Below are 22,134 nucleotides of genomic sequence, written 5' to 3' on the forward strand. Positions count from 1 at the left end.
AGTAATTGTATCAGTCTGGGGAAAAGGGGTAGACCATATTGCTGATCAGCGCTAAATAAAGACTATGCATGGTTTTCGGGGATTCCTAATTCCCTTCCCCCAGAATTGTATTGAGATATCTGATCTATTAAAAGTTAGGTTTTAATATGTTTTAGATAGTAAAATAGTGTGTGCCATTTACAAATGTGCAAGCAGTTATAGTCCATCATTAGAGAACAATATTAAAATAATGCATAACACATCAGTTTGTAAAGATAATTTTATTCTGTACAATATTTTTCAAGCTCTTTGGATTATACATAAATGAGCATAGATATTATATCTGCATACAAGACTCTTACCCTGACCCAGAACTGAATTGAATGAGTAAAAAAAGCCAGACTGTATTAGCTGTAAGCTTGCATAAGTATGGCAAATGCTTGTAAAGATACTTTATGAGCACCAGCGGGTTCCTATTTCTGCCTGCCCTTCCCAAAAGTGCGCTGACCTCTGCACCAATAGAGGCCAAAGTGTGATCACATGTACTGGCATCATCAAGATTTTTTTTGTTTACAGATAACCAACTACATGGGTGCAGAGAGGGACAGCCATCCAAATTAGGTGCAAAGAAAACTGGAACATTTGCTTAGAGTTACCTATCTGCTCTCAGCTGATAGATAAAGCAAGCATTCTATTCAGGAGTTTTCTACGATTTTCAATTCATTGCCTCAGTCATAATAAGTCTACTCCAGAGAGAAAATATTAACAAGTGCCAGGCAAGGGAGAGTAAAGCGGCTGGTAATGCTCTCTGCCAGTTTAATTCTTAGAATTCAGCTCATGTTAATTTTAAAGCTCTTGTGACATAATGTGAACAGAGAGAAGGCAGCTAAGAGTGATGACTTCTTTGGACGTGAAGATTCAGTGGGATTTCAGTCGTCAATACCTAAGGGTAGAGACCCATTAGAGAAACACATTAGTTGAGTACTTAGCAGTAAAACATAATGCCAGAGTAAATAAAATGCGATCATACATGTAAAAGGCGGTTTCTGAAATTGCCATCATCTTCATTGTCATCTCTAGGAGGGCACACAGGTAAATAGCGCTTACACACAGTGATGGCCTCATCTAAGTCATACAGAACACAGGGGTCCAGAAAGTGGGCATTGATCCGACTGACCAGATACTCCTTATAGTGGGACCTGGAAGAGATGGTACAGTGCGGGTGCATAAGTGAACATTTTCTGGAATTCATTTCAAACATTTTTAATTAATTCTCAGAAGAACATTCTAATGATGTTAAAAAAAACCCTCAATATACTTCATGTAAAAGAAAAAAACAAACAAATCCACACAACCTCATTCCTTCAATGAAAGCCCTGTTGACAATATGCATTAATAAAAACCATCCGTGTCCTCCACTTTCTCATATATTGTAGCAGTCAGTGTCTGCTTAACTTGGTCAATGCTTACTATCAGGGCTGTGGAGTCGGAGTCGTGGAGTCGGGCAATTTTGGGTGCCTGGAGTCGGAGTCGGGAAAAAATGCACCGACTCCGACTCCTAATGAATTTGTAACTGTAATTAAAATAGAAAATATGATAAAATGTTCTATTTCTCAGATAATAGTCATTAAAAATAATGTATATATACAGTATATATACAGTAATAGCTGTGCTTAGTCCACAAAAATGAAATAAACCAATCAAAATTAGTTACAAATAAAGCAGTCCCCGTATTTTTAAGGTCAGATATACATATCTGATTGCGACTGTATATATAATGTGTACACAGGAATCTCTTATATATACTAAATAACATCTATGCTGTAAGAATAAAGCCTGATGTGTAGCTGTGTCACTAATAGAGATGGTCAACGAGATGATAATTCTGCATTGATGCAGATTTATGCAAATGTATGCACTCCCTTTGCTGATGAAATCAAATAATTTGATATGTTATTAAAATTTGGTTTGGTGACTACAAATTAAAGGGTAACTGAGACGGATGAAAAGTAAAGTTTTTTATACATACCTGGGGCTTCCTCCAGCCCCCTTCAGGCTAATCAGTCCCTCGCTGTCCTCCCCCATCCGGATCTTCTGCTATGAGTCCTGGTAATTCAGCCAGTCAGCGCTGTCCGGCCGCATGCCGCTCCCACAGCCAGGAACATTCTGCACCTGCGCAATAGTGCTGCACAGGTGTAGAATGCTCCTGGCGGCGGAGTGTGTGCATGCGCATTACGCCTGACTGGCTCAAGTACCTGGACTCATAGCAGAAGATCCAGGTGGTGGAGGAGGACAACGAGGGACTGATTATCCTGAAGGCGGCTGGAGGAAGCCCCAGGTATGTATAAAAAACTTTAATTTCATCTGTCTCAGGTTTACTTTGTTACACAGTAGCACTATACTCTACATATGCACTCCCCACAGAGCTGCAGGGAATCCACTGAGAATGCTGTGCACATTGAACACAGAGGTGTTGTCTGTTTACAACCTCCTCATTCCCCTGCAGAGTACCTGCACATCATTCTTACATGTACCCACACTTACATTGCCTAGGGCCTGATAGATGTTCTTTGTTCCGGTTTGTACCTTTTACAAGTACTCTTACCAAGGACTAGTTTTAGTCTAAAGGGAATAAATATAGTAGTCTACATATCCTTCTCACTTCAGTTGTCTTGTAAAATTCCTAAGCGTTGGCAGTTAAGAGACGAATTTCATGTAACATACTTTTAATCAACAAAATTGTAATATGCAAATTAGAGGAGTCGGAGGAATCCTAAACTGAGGAGTCGGAGTCGGTGGATTTTTGGACCGACTCCACAGCCCTGCTTACTATACCATACTTGTTTTGTAAGAGGCTGTTATAACATGCTCTACAACTTAAAAGACATGATTAGCTCATGTTCCAGGATGGTACGTTACATGAAACTCAAGGAAAAAAGCAGAGTAATAGTTGTTGGGGCTTAAAGAATATTCAAAGTGAATGATTTATAAGACTGAGTGCTTGGTGTGCAGCTGTCTCCAGCAGGTAGTGCCAGTGTTCTAAATCTTAGTAATGACCTCCTTTTGACAATATCGTAATTCTTTTCTGCAGAGTTCATCTTATCTGAGAAGGCCATAGGCTAAATGTCCTTAGGGCCATATCTTTGAAAGGGGACAGCACTGACTGTGGATTCAGATGCACCAACCTTTTTTTATTTATTTATTTATTTTTTTACAACTGCTAGCATCATCTTCAGGATGCTAGAAAATAGAGGCTGTAGTAAAAAAAAAATAAAAAGTGCTTTCAGTCTGTAAAGTACTGATTAAGCTTTGAGGGGCTATTGGAAGGAGACATTACAACTAGTAAGCTCGGGGGTTACAACGGTTTAAAAAAGTAGTTATAAAATTTATGTCAGAAATTTTCAAACTCCCAGGAAGCTGTAGGGGCTGGCCGTGGCCAATCCAAGACCACTAAAGGTGGGTACACACATCAGATAAAAGTCTTTGGAAAATGAAAGATCACAGACCAATTTTACCCCCTTCCATGTAGTATAAGAGCCATACCTACACAGTCTATTCTATGGAGCTGAACTCCCCATCAGATAAAAATCTTTGCAAGATGCTGCACACAAAGATGCTGTACACATGCAACAGATCAGTATCTGCAAAAGATCTGTTCCTGCAAAATATCAGTTCCTGCGAAATGCATTGATAGTCTATGATATCTGCAGATCTCATACACACCTTGTTTAACTGACATTCATCTGCAGATCAGCCAATTATCTGCCGATCTGAAGATCCATCCTGGTGGATCTGATCTGCAGATAATTGTCCGTTACAGTGTGCAGCATCTTGCAAAGATTTCTGTCTAATGGAGAGTTCAGCTCCATAGAAAAGACGTGTAGAGTATGCACTCATACTACATGGAAGGGGGTAAAATTGGTCTGTGATCTTTCATTTTCCAAAGACTTTTATCTGACGTGTGTACCCACCTTAACACTTTCTGAAACTCCATAGATATAAATCCAGTAGTAATGATAAAGCTCAAGAAATGAACTGTGTCCTTCTCCACCAAGAAACGATCAAGAAAGCAGATCACTAAATATTGTTCGCAAAAATGTTGGAATCTCCCTGGTTCCAAGTCATCAGAATGAGTGCGGTGGATACAACAAGTTAAAACACTGTTTCATGGTGTCAACCATATCCTTTGTTAGTGCACCTTTATCACAGCCAAGTATGGTACGGATTAGGGATGCTCATTCGGATTCCGCGGAAATGCAATTTCCGAAATTCTGATCGGAAATTGCATTTCCGCATCGGAATGCGGAAATCGGTAATGCAAGTGCCGTAAGCGGATTTCCGCCGGAAATCGCGGAAATTTCCGCCGGAAATCGCGGAAATTCCACCTGACTTTAATATCGATTTTCTCAAAAACTATAAGGTCTTTTTGAAAACTTTTTTTTGGTGTTTCTAGGACTTAAGGGGGCTTTGCTATTAACCGCTAAAGTCGGCGGATTTTTACTGTAATGTAAAATGCAGAAAGTCTGCATCTGCCTATTTTCTGCATTTACATTACAGTAAAAATCCGCCGACTTTAGCAGTTAATAGCAAAGCCCCCGTAAGTCCTAGAAACACCAAATTTTCAGGGTTTATTAAACAGAATCTTCTGAACAAGATGCAAAAAAATAGTTTTCAAAAAGACCTTATAGTTTTTGAGAAAATCGATGTTAAAGTCGGGCGGAATTTCCGCGATTTCCGGCGGAAATTCCGCATTGGAATGCGGAAATTGGTAGCGGAAAGCGGAATCGGTAATTGGTGCATGACGGAATGCGGATTTACCGCGGAATCGGAAATTGGCATTCCGACCATCCCTAGTACGGATACAATTTTGCCACATAGGCTTTGGCTAGGAGGAATGCACATAATTTAGCACTGTAGTTAGTGCATCTTTTCTGCAGAAGCAAGAGCTCTCTGAGCATCATATTACTGTTTTGTGATGAAACAGCAATTAAAGCGGTGAGCAGATTTGAATGTTACAAAGGGGGTCAGGCGTTACCTCTTTTCACTATCACGTGTTATCACGGTTTTTGAATGGCATGAAAATGGGTGCTGGTGACTTGACTAATTCTGATTCTGATTCACTAAGCAGGGTTGTGCTATGGATGTATGTCTTTTCTGTTTTATGAGGGAAACACAATGGAACTGGACTGATTACTTTATGCAGACAAGGAAGCAGTGACCAGGATCCATACCATTAGAACCTATGACTGCAAATTGGTCATAGCAAATTGATAATTTGAGACTGAACTGTGTGACTGAAGTGGGACACATATCTATGTAGACATTCAGGAAGATTGCCCTGTTTGATTGGTACACTCCCCATATTGGAGTCCACATGGTGTGGTGTAACCAATGGTGCAGGAATAGAGTTCCAGGAGATTACACCTGATTTATACTAGAGAAAAACAGCCTGAGACTGATCAGCATCTGAATTTAGCTCCCAGCTTACTGGGAGATTTGAGATGATGTCCTAGCGATGTCAGTAGCTGACCAAAGTAGAATATAGATACAGTGATATTGCTCACTGATGCAATACAAATAGTCTCTGGCAATGTTCATTGAACAATATCCATAAAAAAAATGTCTGGAAACTAATGGTTTCATAAGTAAGCACTCATGGTTTCCATGACTAAGCACGTCATAGTGTGAAACGCATTGGAACCTGTTGCTCCTATATTGTATGCATCTGCATTTATAATAAACCTACAAGCAAGCCGAAGTCACACAATTCATTTGTAAATATGCCAGTCTCAAAAATCAATCTTGAATACACTTGAATAACCACCTTTTGCGAGAAACCACACGCATGCTTTATAAACACACCATTGTCTGGGTATTTTAATTTAGTAAAAATGTGACTGCTGCACACACAGTTTTTCATAAAGTTTTTTTCCAGCACTGTTCTGCATAACCTCCTTCAACTGGAAACCATACTTTACTGTTGTCTCCCTAGCACCTTGGGACATCAAATAACTCCAGTACACAATGTAACAATCTTAAAGGACAATTAAAATGAGAAGAATATTGGGGCAGCCATATTTATTTCCTTTTGAACATTGCCAGTGGTCTGGCAGCCCTGCTGATCTATTGGGCTGCAGTAGTGTCTGAACAACACCAGAAACAAGCATTCAGCTAATCTTTTCAGATCTGCCAATAATTTCAGAAACACCTGATCTGCTGCAGGTTTGTTCAGGGTCTGTGGCTAAAAGTATTATGCTGGGAATACATAGTTCGTTTCTGCCATGCGTTTCTGCTCTCGATCGTTTTTGCCGCTTGATTCTGCAGTCGATTTTCTTATCTTCTGCTCGTTTTTCTTATCTTTTTCCATTGACTTCTGCCAGAAATCGAGCGTCAAATAAATCGAAAGGGAGATCGGACATGTCGGAAATTATCTATCGAACCATCTAAACAGCTAAAAAACTAACCGTGTATTCCCAGCATTAGAGGCAGAGGATCAGCAGGATAGCCAGGCAACTGGTATTGCTGAAGTCAAATGGAAGATGCTTACAAAGTATAGGCTAGATTAAGCAGACAGGCCACCTGTTTCAGAATGTGGCAATGCAGAGTTCCAATACAACTCTGATTTGTGAGAACAATTTTCACCTGCTTTTTAGCCTAAAGATAGGAAGGTACTAGCTAGGAAGCAAGGACAGCTCTATGTTGATGCCAAGGCTTCACCAGGGGTCCTCTAACCATAAAATGTAAGTAGGAAAGGTCTCAAGTATATTTGAAATGGCCCCAAAGGTCAACATTTTTGTTATATCATTTTACTGCTCTGTCAACTAAAAACAAATTCCATGAGTTTAGATTGGTATAATGACTTTTTATGCCAATATCTGGAGAGATCTGGGGCTAATTTGGGCTGATTTTATCATATAGCCAGAGTGCCCTAGTGTTGCCAGGTAAGTGTGCTATCCAGTAGAATAGATCACTAGGCTATTATACTAACACCTGGAAGAGTGGAATACTCACTCACACAATCCAGCATATCCCAGTGCAGTTTGTTTTCCACAAGCCTCATCGCTCAATCCATTAAGAGTTTCTTTCTGCTCCATTACACGACACCCACCTAGGAAGCAAAGTGCATTATTAGGCCTCTTGCACACTACATGCGATTCTGATCTGCACTCTTGATGCAATTTTACATGCAATACTGATTTGCGATTTTGAATCAGTACTGCATGCTGCGTTTTTTTGGGAAACGCAAATCAGATTTGCAGTGTGCAGGGTGCCTAACACAGAAATAATAACAAATCGGGAGTGACTTCTCAAAAAACATTAAAGGATGAAATGTAGTAAGAAAACTTTTCTATCATTCTTCCTCTTCCCATGGAAACAGTTAAACCAGGTGCACGGCATTCGGCACCACCACAGACACAACAGGGTTGACGGACTCAGAAGCACCAAGTGTATAATTATAGTGCATGCGTAGCTGAACAGCTGGTTTGGTGTCAACTTTTAGGGCCCATTTCCACTATCGCAAAATTCGCATAGCAATACAAGTGAATGGGACTGTTTCCACTTGTCAGGATTCCTTTGCGTTTTTCTGTGCAGAAAAAATTTGCATGGCAGAGCCATCAGAATTCGCATACCGCTATGCAAATCGCATACAATGTATTTAATAGGAAATTCGCATGAGGTTTGGGTATGCGAATTTTCATGCGAATTCGCATAGAAAGAATGAAAAAGCACACCAGCATTGCCATGGTTAAATTCGCATAAATCGTCATCCATGCGAATTCGCATAAAAATTCGCATGGACCTGCATGCGAAATTCGCATCCGCATGCAAATTTTTACCGCGGCGATTCGCACCGCACAAGTGGAAGTGCAGCCTTAGACTGCACATAATTTCAGCATCAGTGCTCAGATGTTGCATAACCAAACACCATACATTGATATGGGTACCAGTGTTCAGCTGGTGCAAAACTGAAATAGTATCTTTGTAGATAATGGCTCCCCATGGTTGGATTCAATGTTGGGGTAAAAGGAAAGAGTATCGGATGGGGTAGAGAAGCATTAGTTTCATTAGCTAAGGTTAGGATAATGGGGCTAGGCAAATAGGACTTCTCACAAGTGTCAACTCTCCTAACTCAGCCTATCCGTCATGCTCCAAGCCTGGAAATTGTGCCCTCAAGACACAACATATCAGGCAAGCTCATAATTATTTGCTATATCTAGACCCCTTTGGTTACCCCCCCCCCCCTCCCCCCCACCCCAGTGCCTCAACCCCACTACCACCCTCTACAGGTGAAACTCAAAAAATTAGAATATTGTGCAAAAGTTAATTTCAGTAATTCAAAGGCAAAACTACGGGGATTAAGTTAGGTGGCAGGTTAGGTGTTGAAATTACTGGTGACTATACAATTGGAAAACATCTATAGTATAGTATTAGTAAACCTAATTTATCGCTCCTTTCCCACCTCCTATATTATGTATACAATGCATATGTATTTCTATGCACCATCACCCCATTGAGCATTTCAAGACAACTTTTACAATGCATTGTTTATTGCTCACCTCCAGGACCAGCTTGTGTTCCAGCAGGAGGGTCCGTATTAAACTGCACATTAGAAATCTTAATAAAGAAGAAAATACACAGTGTTAATAGTCAAAAGTAATTCCAACATTTGCATGGTGCTTTTATCCTAGAGTGTGCTCAGTAGGCAGTAGTAGTGTTAGGGAGCCATGCCCAAGAACTCCTTACTGAATAGGTACTGGTTTACTGAATAGGAAGAGCTGAGATCTGAGCCATTACACTATCCAGCCACTAAGTAAAGATGGTTAACCCATTAGCAGCTTCAATAGAGTTATCTTGCTTGAGATAAGTACACTGCTTTTGACCTCAGTCGGGAGAACGAGTGCTGTAAATTCTTGGAATGCTTCTATCTCTCTCTACTAGCAAAAAATACTGAAACTGTAAGCAGAAGTCCCGTTATTGTCTCACACTGACCCCTAGTGAAAGTGACCATAACTACACATTACAGCAGTACAATTTAGTAGCAAGCAAATGTAACCAATACAAAAAAATGTGCTAAAATAAAATTTGCCTGAAGAATTTGCAAGCCTCTAAATAAATTGAATGCTAAAGGGTTAATTGTATTCTAATATTTCCAGCTTGCATGCAGGTTTAATACAAACTGTTTGCATCTTGGACTTGAACCAATCAAATGCACGTGCTATTGTATTGGGCCAGTTCCAAGACACTTCCAATTAGTATTATATTTGCATGCACACCAAAATCATTAGCATATCATGGGCTTTCTCCGGCCATAAGCTTTTCTGCTAAATACAAGTGAACTGCTATTCTTAAAGTATACATGCAGTTTAATATAAAAACTGTAGCCAAATAAAGTATAGTGTTCCATTTCAGTAGAAAGTACAACATGTCTATTCTGTTTCAATATGCATGAAATACAACATGGCAAGAACAGATACTAACAATTCTTATGGCAGTATCTTTCACGGTTTGACTGACAGTGGCCTTAATAGGCTTAATGAAAGAAGACCCAGCAGGGCTCCATAGCTGCAAGTACACCATACCTACTGCGAAACCAGGAGACTAACTTACCTCAACTAACCTAATTATCTCACTAATCTCCCCCTACATATGTCTAACACTAACCTCCCTTACCTAGCCAAACTCAGGTGTCCAGTTATGTACCCCCAAACTGCAGATTTACTGCATTTCCGTCCCTCAACTATACTACAACTAAGCAACACCCCTATTTCCAGGGCTGAAATCAGACAACTGGCACCTGGCTACAGTATATCCAAGCATGAATACCGCAACACAGCTGCTATGCCTCATTCGCCACCGCATTACCTGGACTCCAGCTATATAATAATCAAACTCCATGGCCTATATATCCACTGCAGACAGAGTGATCTTCGAACTCCAGCACCCATACTAATATTGATTTATAAAGCACCAAGATATTCTGTGGTGCTGTACAAAGAAACAAACATAGGGTACATAATAATACAGACAATAGCGTACATCAATATACTGTATTTCTTGGACTCACTTTTTCACCACAAAAGTGGGGGAAAAAGTCACTGCTTCTTATAGTTCAAATGCAAAAAAGTTCCTGATTTGTGAACGCCTGCCAATAGGAACCTACAACCCGCCGCAATGTTGGGGACTCCCTGTACTGTGCCCATGCAGAGGGCATAGAGGACACAAGGCGGACAAAGGAGAATGCAAGGGGGACTGAGGTACAAAGGGGGCATAATACACAAGATTGCCCCTTCACCATGGATGCACCAGTTTTAGTATACATTTTTCCCCTGGTTTTTGTCCTCTAAACCTAGGTGCATCTTATGGTCCAGAATGTCTTATAGTCCGAACGATACGGTACATAATACAGAATTGGTACAAAATACAGAATTGTTAACAACAGTGACAAAAGCAACATGATGAACAAAATGTTTAACAAATTTCAAGACACAGAATGAATAAATTCCAAGACACAAAAGAGAAACCTGCCCTTGTGAGCTTATAATCCAAAGGAATAGGGGAGGAACAAGAGTGTTTTGAGGGAGCGTTTAAAGATTTCAAAAGTTGTAGAGCGACAAATGTGTTGTGGAAGGCGATTCCAGAGGAGGGGTAGAGCATGTGAGAAATCTTGTATAGGTGAATTTGAGGAGGTGATTCTTGAGTAGAAAAAAAGGTAATATCCAGATCTGAGATTGCAGTTGGGTTGGTATCTGGAAACTAGTGAGGAGATGAACAGAGGAGAGAAATTGTAGAGAGCTAGGGCTTGTGTAGGTTAGGGTTAAAAGTTTGAAATGGATCCTCTGTTGAGCTCTTCATCGGCTGCCAATTAACCAGAGAGGGGCAGTAGAGGAAATAAGATGAATGAGTCGAGTAGTGAGGTTCGGTACAGATTGCAGTGGTGCCTGTCAGTTGGTAGCCCACAAAGCAGTATATTACAATAGTCCAAACTAGATATTATAAGAACATTTTAGTAGTGTCTTGAGTGACAAAAGGTCAGATGCAAGATATCTTTTTAAGTTGGACATAGGAGTTGGTTAGGGAGTGAATGTGAGGAATAAGAGAGAGGAGTCAAATATTACCCCCAAGCACCGTGCTTTAGGAACTGAAGTTATGGAGTTGTTAACATTTATTGTTATATTAGGCGGAAAGGTGGACAGAGACGGTGGAAAAAGGATAATTTCTGTTTTACTCATTCGGTATTACGTTTTAAGAAGCGAGAGGTCATGAAACAAGATATAGCGGACAAGCAGTCAGCAAATTCCTGTCGTAACCTGGGGTTCGGCTATATAGCAGAAATCTGGTACCCTTCGCCCAAACTATCCTGCAAGCACTGCCATAGCCCCTAATTACATTGTGGGATATGGTGGTGCCTAAAATTACCAGGTGTGCTGAGCGCCCAAATTCACTGTTTCGGAGTGTGCCATCAGCCTGTACAGGACAAAATTAAATGCCAAGTCTACGAAGACATTCTAGAGCAAAATGCACTGCCCAGTGTCAGAAAGGTTTCAAGACATAGTCCAAAAGAATAATGACCCAAAATACACAGCTAAAAGCACCCAGGAACGGATGATAATCAAAATATAAGCTCCAAAAGAACTGAACCATGCAGACACACTTCAATCCTTATAGAGCAGGAGCAGATTGCTCAGGAGACAAGCATGAGAGGATCTTTCTTCCTCTACTGCTCCTCTCTGTCAAGCTGGCTCAGGATGTGTGACCCTGGAGTCAGGGTCCGAAGGAGAGGATAAGCGGGATGCTACAATCTACTCAACAGGGGGATGGTGACATTTAGAGCCATATAGGTTATTACCATGTACGGACAATTACTTATTTTATATGTTTTATTAAAAAGAGGTTTTACACATGATAGCTGTCTGAGTTTACCTGCAGAGCAAACTTATTTGTAAGCCATGGTGGCGGACATTGGCCTGTGTGAAAGACTAGTTCTGGTGAGCAGGGGAAACGAGGGGGGGGGGGGGGGGGGAAGTGAATGACCCGGGAGGTGGTGGAACTTCTTATGTCTTTGCCCTATCACTGGAAATCAGGTGTGCCTGTCAGAAAAAGGGTGATTCTTCAGGTTGAAATGGGCTGCACTATTGTGTCTTGCTATGTTTACTTAAAGCAAACCTGAAATAAGTTTTCAAGAAAAGAGATTCACTTACCTGGAGCTTCACCCAGCCCCCTGCAGCCGTTCTGTCCCACGCCAGTACACAACAATCCTGTGGTCCCCGCCACAGCTCCGTTTCTCTTTGTTCCGTTGCCATCCACTGTACCTGCACAGCCCTGTCCGTGCATTGTCCTCATTCCCATCCCCGGGAGCATCCTGCGCAGGCGAGATTTTCTCGTACTGCGTCTGCACAGGACGCTCCCAGCCACAGAAGCGCGAACAAAGATGCAAGGGGCCAGGGTTGTGCAGGCACAATGGCCGTCGACTTGTAAGTCGGTGGTGAAGAAATGGAGCAGTGGCGGGGACCGGAGGTTCTTTGCGGATTAGTGTGGGACAGGACGAATGCAGATTGCTGGGAGAATCCTCAGGTAAGTAAATTTTATTTTTTCATTATCAGGTTCACTTTAAGGGTGGATTCCAACTCCAGAAGGAACTTCTGAGCTGAGCGCTACTATATGTGAAGTAGAATAGAATGTTTGCAGCGATTGCCTCTTAAGCAGGGTTGCTCGGGTAGTACTTTTTAATACCCGCCCGGATCCGGGTACCCAGATATCTGGATCCAATTCAGGTACCCGGATCCGACCTTGCAGATACCCGAGTGAATTCAGGTATCCGACCAAATTACCCGCGGATACCTGACCTATTCGGGTATCTGGATAGAAAAACCGGAAGTGCCCTTTAAATAGCTTTAAAAAGGGTTTTTAGGGTAAATGATGCATGTAGCATCATATTTTTTTAAATGAAAACACGAATCTATTATTTGGTGAACATAAAACGAAAAAAAAAAAAAAAAGCTGTCAATTAACATCACGACTAGGTTTCAGACAGCGGTCGTGCAGCCCACATTGTGTCTAAAGTCCAATCGCACAACTGGGACATGACAGTTTTCAGCCCAGACACCTCCAAAAAATTACACCGCAATTGTGTTTTGGGTTGAATATAGGTGGTGCTATCAGCAGCAGTGGCCTGTGGCACCGTGGCGGTGGGAGCCAGCGCCAGCTTGCTTCAGCCTCTTGAACTCCTCATGCTCAACAACACGTTTTTTGGCCAGAAGGGTGATGAAGCTGGAGGTGCCATACTTGCAGGGGTCACAACCTCTGCTCATCTGTAGTTTGCACACATTGCATATGGCAAACTTGATGTCCAATGAGGGCAGAGTGAAAAACCGCCAGATTGGGGAGGTGAAGATTCCCCTGTGGCCTGAATGGGATGCTGCTGCTTTTCTCCCTGTGGCGGTTGGGGGTTGAGTGGTGCGGCTGGTGGTAGCGGCAGAAGGATGTGGGTCCCGCATTCCACGGCCACTGTCTGCAATGCTGATCCTCCGTGCCAAACTCACCGACGCATCCTCCTCCTCAGAGTCAGAGCGGACATCCCCATCTTGTGGATGGTAGTCACGGTCCTTCATCCCATCATCAACATCATACCCCCCCTCCTCAAAACCCAGAACATCCTCCTCAAACTCCTTGCGGCTAACAGCCCCGAGTTCAATCGTGGCGCCTGGAGCGAAAAGCTCGCTTACTGAGGGTAGGCTGCCCGCTCGGGTCGACACTGACATGGCAGACCTTCTGAGGTGGCCGTAATGTTGCTCCCTGTCCTTTTTGCCCTTGCTGCCCCTCCCCCGGCTGCCGGTGCCAGCAGACATAGTACAACTTATACGGGATAATGTCACCAGATGATGTGGGATACTTTTACTTTAATGAAATCGGGGTTAGACTTTAAAGGGAAGGTCCAAGCAAAATAAAAAAATGAGTTTCACTTACCTGGGGCTTCTACCAGCCCCATGCTGCCATCCTGTGCCCTCGAAGTCACTCACTGCTGCTCCAGTCCCCTGCTGGCAGCTAGCCGACCTCAGAGGTCGGCAGGCCGCATTGCGTACATTTTTACGCATTCTCGCTAGTGCAGGAACATTAACCCATACATTTTTACGCATTACTGGTTCAATGCGTAAATTTGTACGCATTGAGCCAGTAACGCGTAAAAATGTATGCGTTAATGTTCCTGCACTAGCGGGAATGCGTAAAAATGTACGCAATGCGCCCCGCTGACCTCCGAGGTCGGCAAGCTGCCAGCGGGGGACTGGAGCAGCAGTGAGTGACTACGAGGGCACAGGATGGCTGCATGGGGCTGGTAGAAGCCCCAGGTAAGTGAAACTCATTTTTTTATTTTGCTTGGACCTTCCCTTTAAATCAAATCAGCACGAAGAGACAGACCGCACAGTAGAGGACAGACAGTGCACACTATCTGTCTAACTGTCACACTGACAATGCTCAGCACAGCAGCACTGCAGTAATCTGTAGAAAGCTAACACAGTACTACTCTCTCTAACAACTAACTGCAATACTAACTAACTATATAATACAATACAATAACACAGTAATCCTATTCCCTAACCCAGCCGTGCCCAACCTACGGCCCGCGGGCCATTCGTGGCCCGCGAAGCCAGTTTCTGTGGCCCGCGCGGTGTCTGCCCGCGGTGTCCTGCGGAGGGAGAGAGGATCGGGTGGTATTGCGTAGTATCGGCACTCGGCAGGTGTTGCGTCCCGCGCATACACCAGCGTGTGCTCGTATTCAGCCCCAGGTAGCGCTGGGATAGTTAGAAAGCCTCGCTCATTGGTTACTGCAGGAACCTTCCTCCAATAGGAATCAGCCTAATTCCTATTGGAGGAAGGTTCCTGCAGTAACCAATGAGCGAGGCTTTCTAACTATCCCAGCGCTACCCGGGGCTGAATTTGGAGCACACGCTGGTGTATGCGCGAGACGCAATACCTGCAGAGCGCCGATAGTACGCAATACCACCCGATCCTCTCCTACTTCGCAGGACACCGCGGGCAGACACCGGGACACACACTGTGACAGCCCCCTCAGCCCCACACAGAGCTGACAGCCTCCTTAGCCAGCATACTACAGGCCGCGGGTAATTAGGCCTCCGTGCCTCCTCAGCAGAGCTGACAGCCTCCTCAGCCAGCACACTACAGGCCACGTGTGGGTAATTAGGCCTCTGTTCCTCCTCAGCAGAGCTGACAGCCTCCTCAGCCAGCACACTACAGGCCACGTGCTCATTACTGCATACACCCAGGTACCGTACTGGACTCGGATACCATTGCTGCATTAATCTGTATTAAGAATAAATGTTACAAATTTGGAGCCAAATATCCAGAAATTGGTTTCTGAAAAACAGCCGCAAACTTCTCATTAAGAAAATGTGCATCAAATGGAGAGTACAACAATTCTTAGATTGTCGTTTTCTTTCCATTTCCAACACCATGTTATATGTTACTAGAAAAACGTTAAAAGTTTTACATCGAAATTTTGTATGCATGTGTTCCAGCCCTCAAGATTTTTCTTGATTTGAAGTTCGGCCCTCGGGCCAAAAAAGGTTGAGCACCACTGCCCTAACCTATACTGTCCTGCTGGCCTGCACAGCACACACAGACACAGACAGGACCTAACTGAGTGAATGAAATCAACAATAGTCTAGTGAAGGTGTTTAGCACTCAAAGCTTTAGGTTTATCACTGTATACAGGCAGCACATGCTAAGCCAACAGCACTGGAGCAAGTCTGTCAGTGACCAGCCAGCCACACAAGCAAGGACGATCTGTCTCATCATGCCAGCCCTACTTATTACACAGGGGGGCTGGCCAGGGTTCCCTTCTCTAATTGGGTGCCAGGGCTTAGGCTGGGAGACCTCTGATTGGTTCAATGAGGTCAGGTGGGGCTGGCCAGAGTTCCCCTATGTGATTGGTTGCTAGGACTTCTGGTGGGAGCCCTCTGATTGGCTGGGAGCCCTCTGATTGGCTCAATGACATCATCTCCCTTGTTACAGTACCCAGATCCGGATATCCGTCGGGTACCCAAGGGTATCCGGATTATGCAGCTAGATACCCGCATAGAGCTATCCAGATATTGGCCCAGGTATCTGGATCTGGATCCGACCCAGATATCGTAAAAATGGTCGGGTACCCGGATCCGGATGAGCATCCCTGCTCTTAAAGGAATACTATCGATTGAAACGACTTTTTTTTTAATACTCTATATTAGTGTACACATTACCACTAGTGCTAGGGGCACTTTATTTATTCACCCAGGTCTCTCTCTCACTATCCCTGCTTAAAAATTCATTTCTCACACAGCTCATAGTAGTTTGGGTCACCCTGAGCTGCTTGGTTACTCTGTCACACAGCTCACAAATATATTTCACTGTGTCACTCACAGCATGCAGCAGACATGAGGAGAAATAGGCTGATCTGAGGTGGTAACAGGTAACTAAATGAGCTGGAATATTGCTGGAATATAACTAGCTATAAACAATAGTCTGTGTTTACACTCAGACTGGCTGCCTGCTTGAGGCATTCACTCCAGGCTGCATCCACTTTACAAGCTGCTGAGAGGGGCAGACCACTGTCTACAATTAGCATTATTAGTATCTTTATCAGTCAAGAGAAGCAAAGATAATAAACACACATTGCTAGAATCTTTAACCCCTTACCACCATATCAATAAGATTCTTTCAGCAAGGTGATAATTAAACTATAAACTGAGGAGTTGATAGCAACTCCCCTGTGCAGAGATATGGTCTAGCCCTCTGGGAGCTCAGTATTAGATACATTTTGTATCCAACACTGACGCCAAAACTGAGGGAGGATTTTACAGCTGAGAGGAACAGCTGTGTGAGGAATCAAATTGCTCCTAGTACTTGCCCTAATGTGTGCTACAACATACAGCATTTAAAAATAAATGCATACATCGATAGTATTGAGAACCCGAGGTGGGTTTGAAGATTATTGTCTGCATACAGAGGCTGGATCTGCCTATACAGCCCAGCCTCTGTTGCTATCCCAAACCCCCCTAAGGTCCTCCTGCACTCTGCAATCCCTCATAAATCACAGCCACGCTGCTGACAAACAGCTTGTCAGAGCTGGCTGTGTTTATCTGTATAGTGTCAGTCTGCTGCTCTCCCCGCCTCCTGCAGAACTCCAGTCCCCGCCTACATTCCTTCCCTCCCTGTTGATTGGAGGGAAGGGACGGGGGCAGGGACCGGAGCTATTCAGGAGGCGGGGGAGCAGCTGAGACTGACACTACAGATGTAAACACAGCCTCACAGCACGGCTGTGATTTATGAGGGATTGCAGAGTGCAGGGGGACCTTAGGGGGGTTTGGGATAGCAACAGAGGCTGGGCTGTATAGGCAGATCCAGCCTCTGTATGCAGATAACATTCTTTAAACACACCTCGGGTTCTCTTTAAGGTTGTGCCAATTCTAAAGCAGTCTGATTTTTGTTATATACAGAAGAAACAATGATGGGTGCCAATAACTCATCAGCTTCAAGTTATTTTAGAAAATGTTGTGGTCTCTTTTTTTGTCCCGTGGTACCATCAATTTATCGATGTTTATAACTTTTTCTCTTGAAAAGTCAATCCATTATTTTCAGTGACATTTTCTAGAGGCTCGGTTTTATTACCAGATTACAGATCAGACAACAGCCTGTAAGGCTCCTTTCACACTGGCATACAAATTGTTCCTCTTTCAACGGACCGAAACAGCTGCAAATAGATCCCATTAAAGGGAACCAGAGACGTGTTTGAAGCTTTTATACATACCTGGGGCTTCCTCCAGCCCCATGCGCACGGATCGCTCCCACGCCGCCGACCTCTGCTGCCTGGATCCGCCGGTACCGGGTCCCGTCATTGCCGCGAGTAGGCCAGTTGGCCGGCAGACGCGGCCAATTGTCCGCATCACACGGGGCTCCCTCCATATGCGTACGCATGAGGCTGCCTACTGCGCAGGCTCATGCGTACGGGTATAGAGGGAGCCCCTGTGATGCGAACAATTGGCCGCGTCCGCCGGAAGTGACGGGACCCGGTACCGCCGATACAGGAAGCGGAGGAAGGCGGCGTGGGAGCGATCCAGGCTTATGGGGCTGGAAGAAGCCCCAGGTATGTATAAAAGCTTGTTCTATTTTTTATTACCGTTCGTCTCTGGTTCCCTTTAAGCAATAGGGTCTGTACACATCAGTCCGTTTTGTAAGGGATCTGTTTGGTGTGTTCTATCCAGCGAAAAGCAAGGATGGGTCCAGCAGAATTTTTCTAGATCGATGGATGGTGGCGGAGGCTGAAGGAATCAATGCTAACTTATGAGAGCAGATGGTGTCCGTTCTCATTTCGCTGCTGATTCCGAGGCACCAACAAAAGCATCTCAGGCTCCCATTGGTTGCAATAGACCAATCAGTCATCCCTCCCCATGGAAGTTTTCATTGGTTCATTGTGGACCAATGAAAATCTTTCTTTCTTGGGAAGGGACAATTTCCATTGGTCTGTTGCAACCAATGGGACCCCAGTGGCAGCAGGAGGAGAATGCGGGTAGCGGAAGGAATGGATCGGAAAAAACAGATGAAAGACTGATGCACAATGTAAGAAACGGAACCATTTAAACGGATCCGGTACAGTGTGAATCCAGTTTCTTTTCAATTTCTTTTTGAGGCTATTAAAAGTACACCTCTCACTAGCAAATAATTTCTAATAAGACATCAGTTAAAACACACAGATGTTCAGCTTAATATTGCTGAAAACGTTATGCAAAGATAAGCAATGCAGATACAAAAATAATCTGCTAACAATATTTTCAGTGAGAGGTTTCAATTGGAAAAAAAAAAATCTCTCTTTTCAGCATTTGCTGTGAGTAACAAATAACTCACATAAACCAGTCCAATCACTGTGCAGAGAAAGAGAGAGAACATAATTCTGCCAAGGTGATGTGCATGGTGCTGGCACTCCAAACATGGCAGCGATGGATTCCGCAAAGCTGCTCATGATTTGTGAAGAATAAACACTTTCTGAACATTACAGACTTTCCGTGTAACGCGACCAGTAAAGGCAAGTAAATGATTACTTACTGTAAGAAGTCTCTGCAGGCGAGAGACTTCCCAGTCCCGCAGATAGAACAGGCAGTCTCTGGGATGATGGGCATGAAGAGACATCCTCACTGCACAAGACTGGACTGTACATTTCTGTGTGACAAAGAGGAATGCTGACACTAAAACACACTATGTACTAGAGCTGCAGGTTACGTGCAGTCACAGAAATGTATTAACTATTACATAAGGCATGATTCTTATTACTATTACTACTCTAATGCAAATAAAGGAATCAATGTATTCTTTTACTGGTCTGATGTTGTCATTTTATGTCTGCTATCTGGTGGAGTGTACCTCCATATGCTGGTTGGCATGTGCCAATTGCCGTCCAGCGCCTTCCTTCTAAATATGCTTATTAGCTGTGGGAGTGTAAACCTATACAAGTGTTTGGTTGTGACATTGTGTGACCCTGAGCATTCTTACCCATTTTTAGGGCCCGTCTCCACTTGTGCGGTGCAAATTCGTTGCGGAAAATGCGAAAACAAATTTGCATGCGTATTGTGTAGATTAGATTGTGAACTCCTTTAAAGGACAGTTATTAACAAGACAATATAATGTGTGTGTGTGTGTGTGTGTATATGTGTATATATGTGTGTGTGTATATATATATATATATATATATATATATATATATATATATATATATATATATATATATATATATATATATATATATATATATATATATATATATATATATATATATATATACACACACACACACACACTCTGTACAGCGCTGAGAAGGATGATGGCGCTATATAAATACTAAATAATAAGGATGCAAATTTTACCGCAAATTCGCGTACGTTTTTGCGTTTTTTTAAGTAAGAATTCTGATGGCTCTGCTGTGCAGATTTTTCCTGCACAGAAAAACGCTCTGTTTTCCTGACAAGTGGAAACAGGCTAATTAAGTTGTATTGGTTGTGCGAATCTGCGTGCAGAAAACGCATGCAGATTCGCGATAGTGGAAACGTGCCCTAAAGGAATCCAGAGCGGTAAAAAAAAAAAAAAAAAATAGAATCAATACTTACCTGGGGCTACCTCCAGCCCCATAAGCCCGTGTGAGTCCCTCGCTGTCTGCCGTTCAGCTGTGATCAGCCCTGGTAACTGGCTCAGTTGCGTCAGTCGTGGTCTCCTGCGCATGGGCGGGACCTCTGCGACTGAGTGCCAGACCGTGGGAGGGCGGACCAGGGACTCACATGCTTATGAGGCTGGAGGAAGCCCAGGGTAAGTATCAATTCTTTGTTTTTTGACTGCTCTGGTACACTAACAATGGGGATACATGTTAAAAGTACTTCCAATTAATACTTGCAATGTATTAGTTGGTAGCTTGCTGCCCTCATGATGATTGACCACTGTACATTTCATTCCATAAGACAGACTTTTCCCCTCAAAAATGGGGGGGTGGAATAATGTCTGCATCTTATGAACCAAATATACAGTAGGGGTGAGCCAGGTCTACCCCAACCAAGCCCTTTTCCGCCCTCTATAAAGTTAATAGTGACCTACTCTGGGCACTGCAGGGCTGGCGGGAGACCTGACAGACCAGAAGACAGCTGGAGACCTTTGATAGAGACCTGATAGCTCCGGGGCGAGGGGAGGAAGGTGCTCCAGCACCCTGATTGCGCCCCCAATTTAGATTTTTTTTCTTCCCTTATAAACCTTGGTTTGAATTATAGTTAGTATTGATGATTAATGAGATGTAAATGATTTTACCTTGAAATCAAATTTCATGTAAATTATATGCAGCTTGAAATTAGGCCAATCAGAATAAGTTTTATATGAAATTAGAAGGAAAGGAGAAATTACTTGCATCTCACTGATCATCCCTAATGATCAAATGCATCTTAGGTCCTATGTGCTGATTTTGACAGAAATGGCCTTGAGGTAACATCACCCAAGAGTCTAGTCCGTTTATCAAGTTTAAAGAGACACTGAAGCGAAAAAAAATATATGATATAATGAATTGGTTGTGTACTATGAATAATTACTAGAAGATTAGCAGCAAAGAAAATATTCTCATATTTTTATTTTCAGGTATATAGTGTTTTTTCTAACATTGCATCACTCTATAATATGTCCAGATTACACAACACTCAGCATTCAAAATGAGTCTTTCAGAGCAGTCTGTCAAGTAATAAACTCTCCTCTGCTAGAGGAAAAGTAAACAGTTCAATTACAGTTCAGATAATAAAAGTCAGATAACAGCCCTCTCCAGGACTAAGTTGGTCGGAGAGCTTAAAGAGAACCTGTACTGAGTAAAATTATTTAAAATAAACACATGAGGTAACTTCAAATGAACATTACATAATTACCTTGCCATCAGTTTCTCTCAGAAGCTCACCATTTTCTTCTTACAGTGATCCCTTCCAGTTCTGACAACATTTTGTCAGAACTAAAACATATCAGTTGCTGTCAGTTTTATATCAGTTGCTGTCAGTTACAGCTGAGAGGAGAACTGATGTGTCCATGTTTCCCTATGGCTCAAGTGGGCGATGTTACAGTTTAACTGTGTGCTGACCAGAAAGCTGTTATGGAGTAATGGCCATTTTCAAAATGGAGGACGGAGAATTCCATAGATCACAGCGGACAAACAGGACATATTAGAGGAGAAAGAGATTGAGGAGTAGACTACACAGCAGGCAAGAATGACTTGTGTATGCTTATTTTGACTATTAATTTTCAGTACAGGTTTTCTTTAATAGCTTTTTTGCATAGAGATAACAACTGGAGTTTCTCAACTCTTCCTGCACTGGAAACAATTAGACTGATGTATCTACTACACATACAAATCATAATATCATCATTTGTTTTTCGCTTCAGTGTCTCTTTAACTGCAACAGAGAAGCTTTTGCTAAAATGTTATAGGAATATATCATTACATAAATGACTCACATTCTTGAGGTGAAATGTATTGTAGCATCCACTGCAGAACTGGTGCCGACACTGAGAGCAAATAAAGTGCATACAACCGCCTCGTGCAAGGGCATAAGAAAACTTGCAGTGTGGACAAGCTAAAAATGAAGCACACACAGA

The 22,134-nt window shown here is 42.9% G+C and overlaps 1 protein-coding gene across 3 annotated transcripts in view; it reads right to left on the reverse strand.

Annotated features, from left to right (window-relative positions):
• Positions 1 to 268: 268 nt before the first annotated feature.
• LOC137543813 (E3 ubiquitin-protein ligase RNF31-like) overlaps positions 269 to 22,134 on the reverse strand; it is a 60,449-nt gene continuing 38,583 nt past the window's right edge. For all 3 annotated transcript variants that reach the window (XM_068264896.1, XM_068264894.1, XM_068264895.1), the window contains exons 17-22: positions 21,994 to 22,112; positions 19,075 to 19,188; positions 8,538 to 8,595; positions 6,991 to 7,087; positions 1,010 to 1,178; positions 269 to 922 (exon numbers count right to left, since the gene is read on the reverse strand). In XM_068264896.1, coding sequence (XP_068120997.1) covers positions 866 to 922; positions 1,010 to 1,178; positions 6,991 to 7,087; positions 8,538 to 8,595; positions 19,075 to 19,188; positions 21,994 to 22,112 — 614 coding nt within the window. In that variant the 3' untranslated portion in view covers positions 269 to 865. The remainder of the gene's footprint in view (positions 923 to 1,009; positions 1,179 to 6,990; positions 7,088 to 8,537; positions 8,596 to 19,074; positions 19,189 to 21,993; positions 22,113 to 22,134) is intronic.

Source organism: Hyperolius riggenbachi, unplaced genomic scaffold, assembly GCF_040937935.1.
Source record: "Hyperolius riggenbachi isolate aHypRig1 unplaced genomic scaffold, aHypRig1.pri scaffold_208, whole genome shotgun sequence".
Lineage (NCBI taxonomy): Eukaryota > Metazoa > Chordata > Amphibia > Anura > Hyperoliidae > Hyperolius > Hyperolius riggenbachi.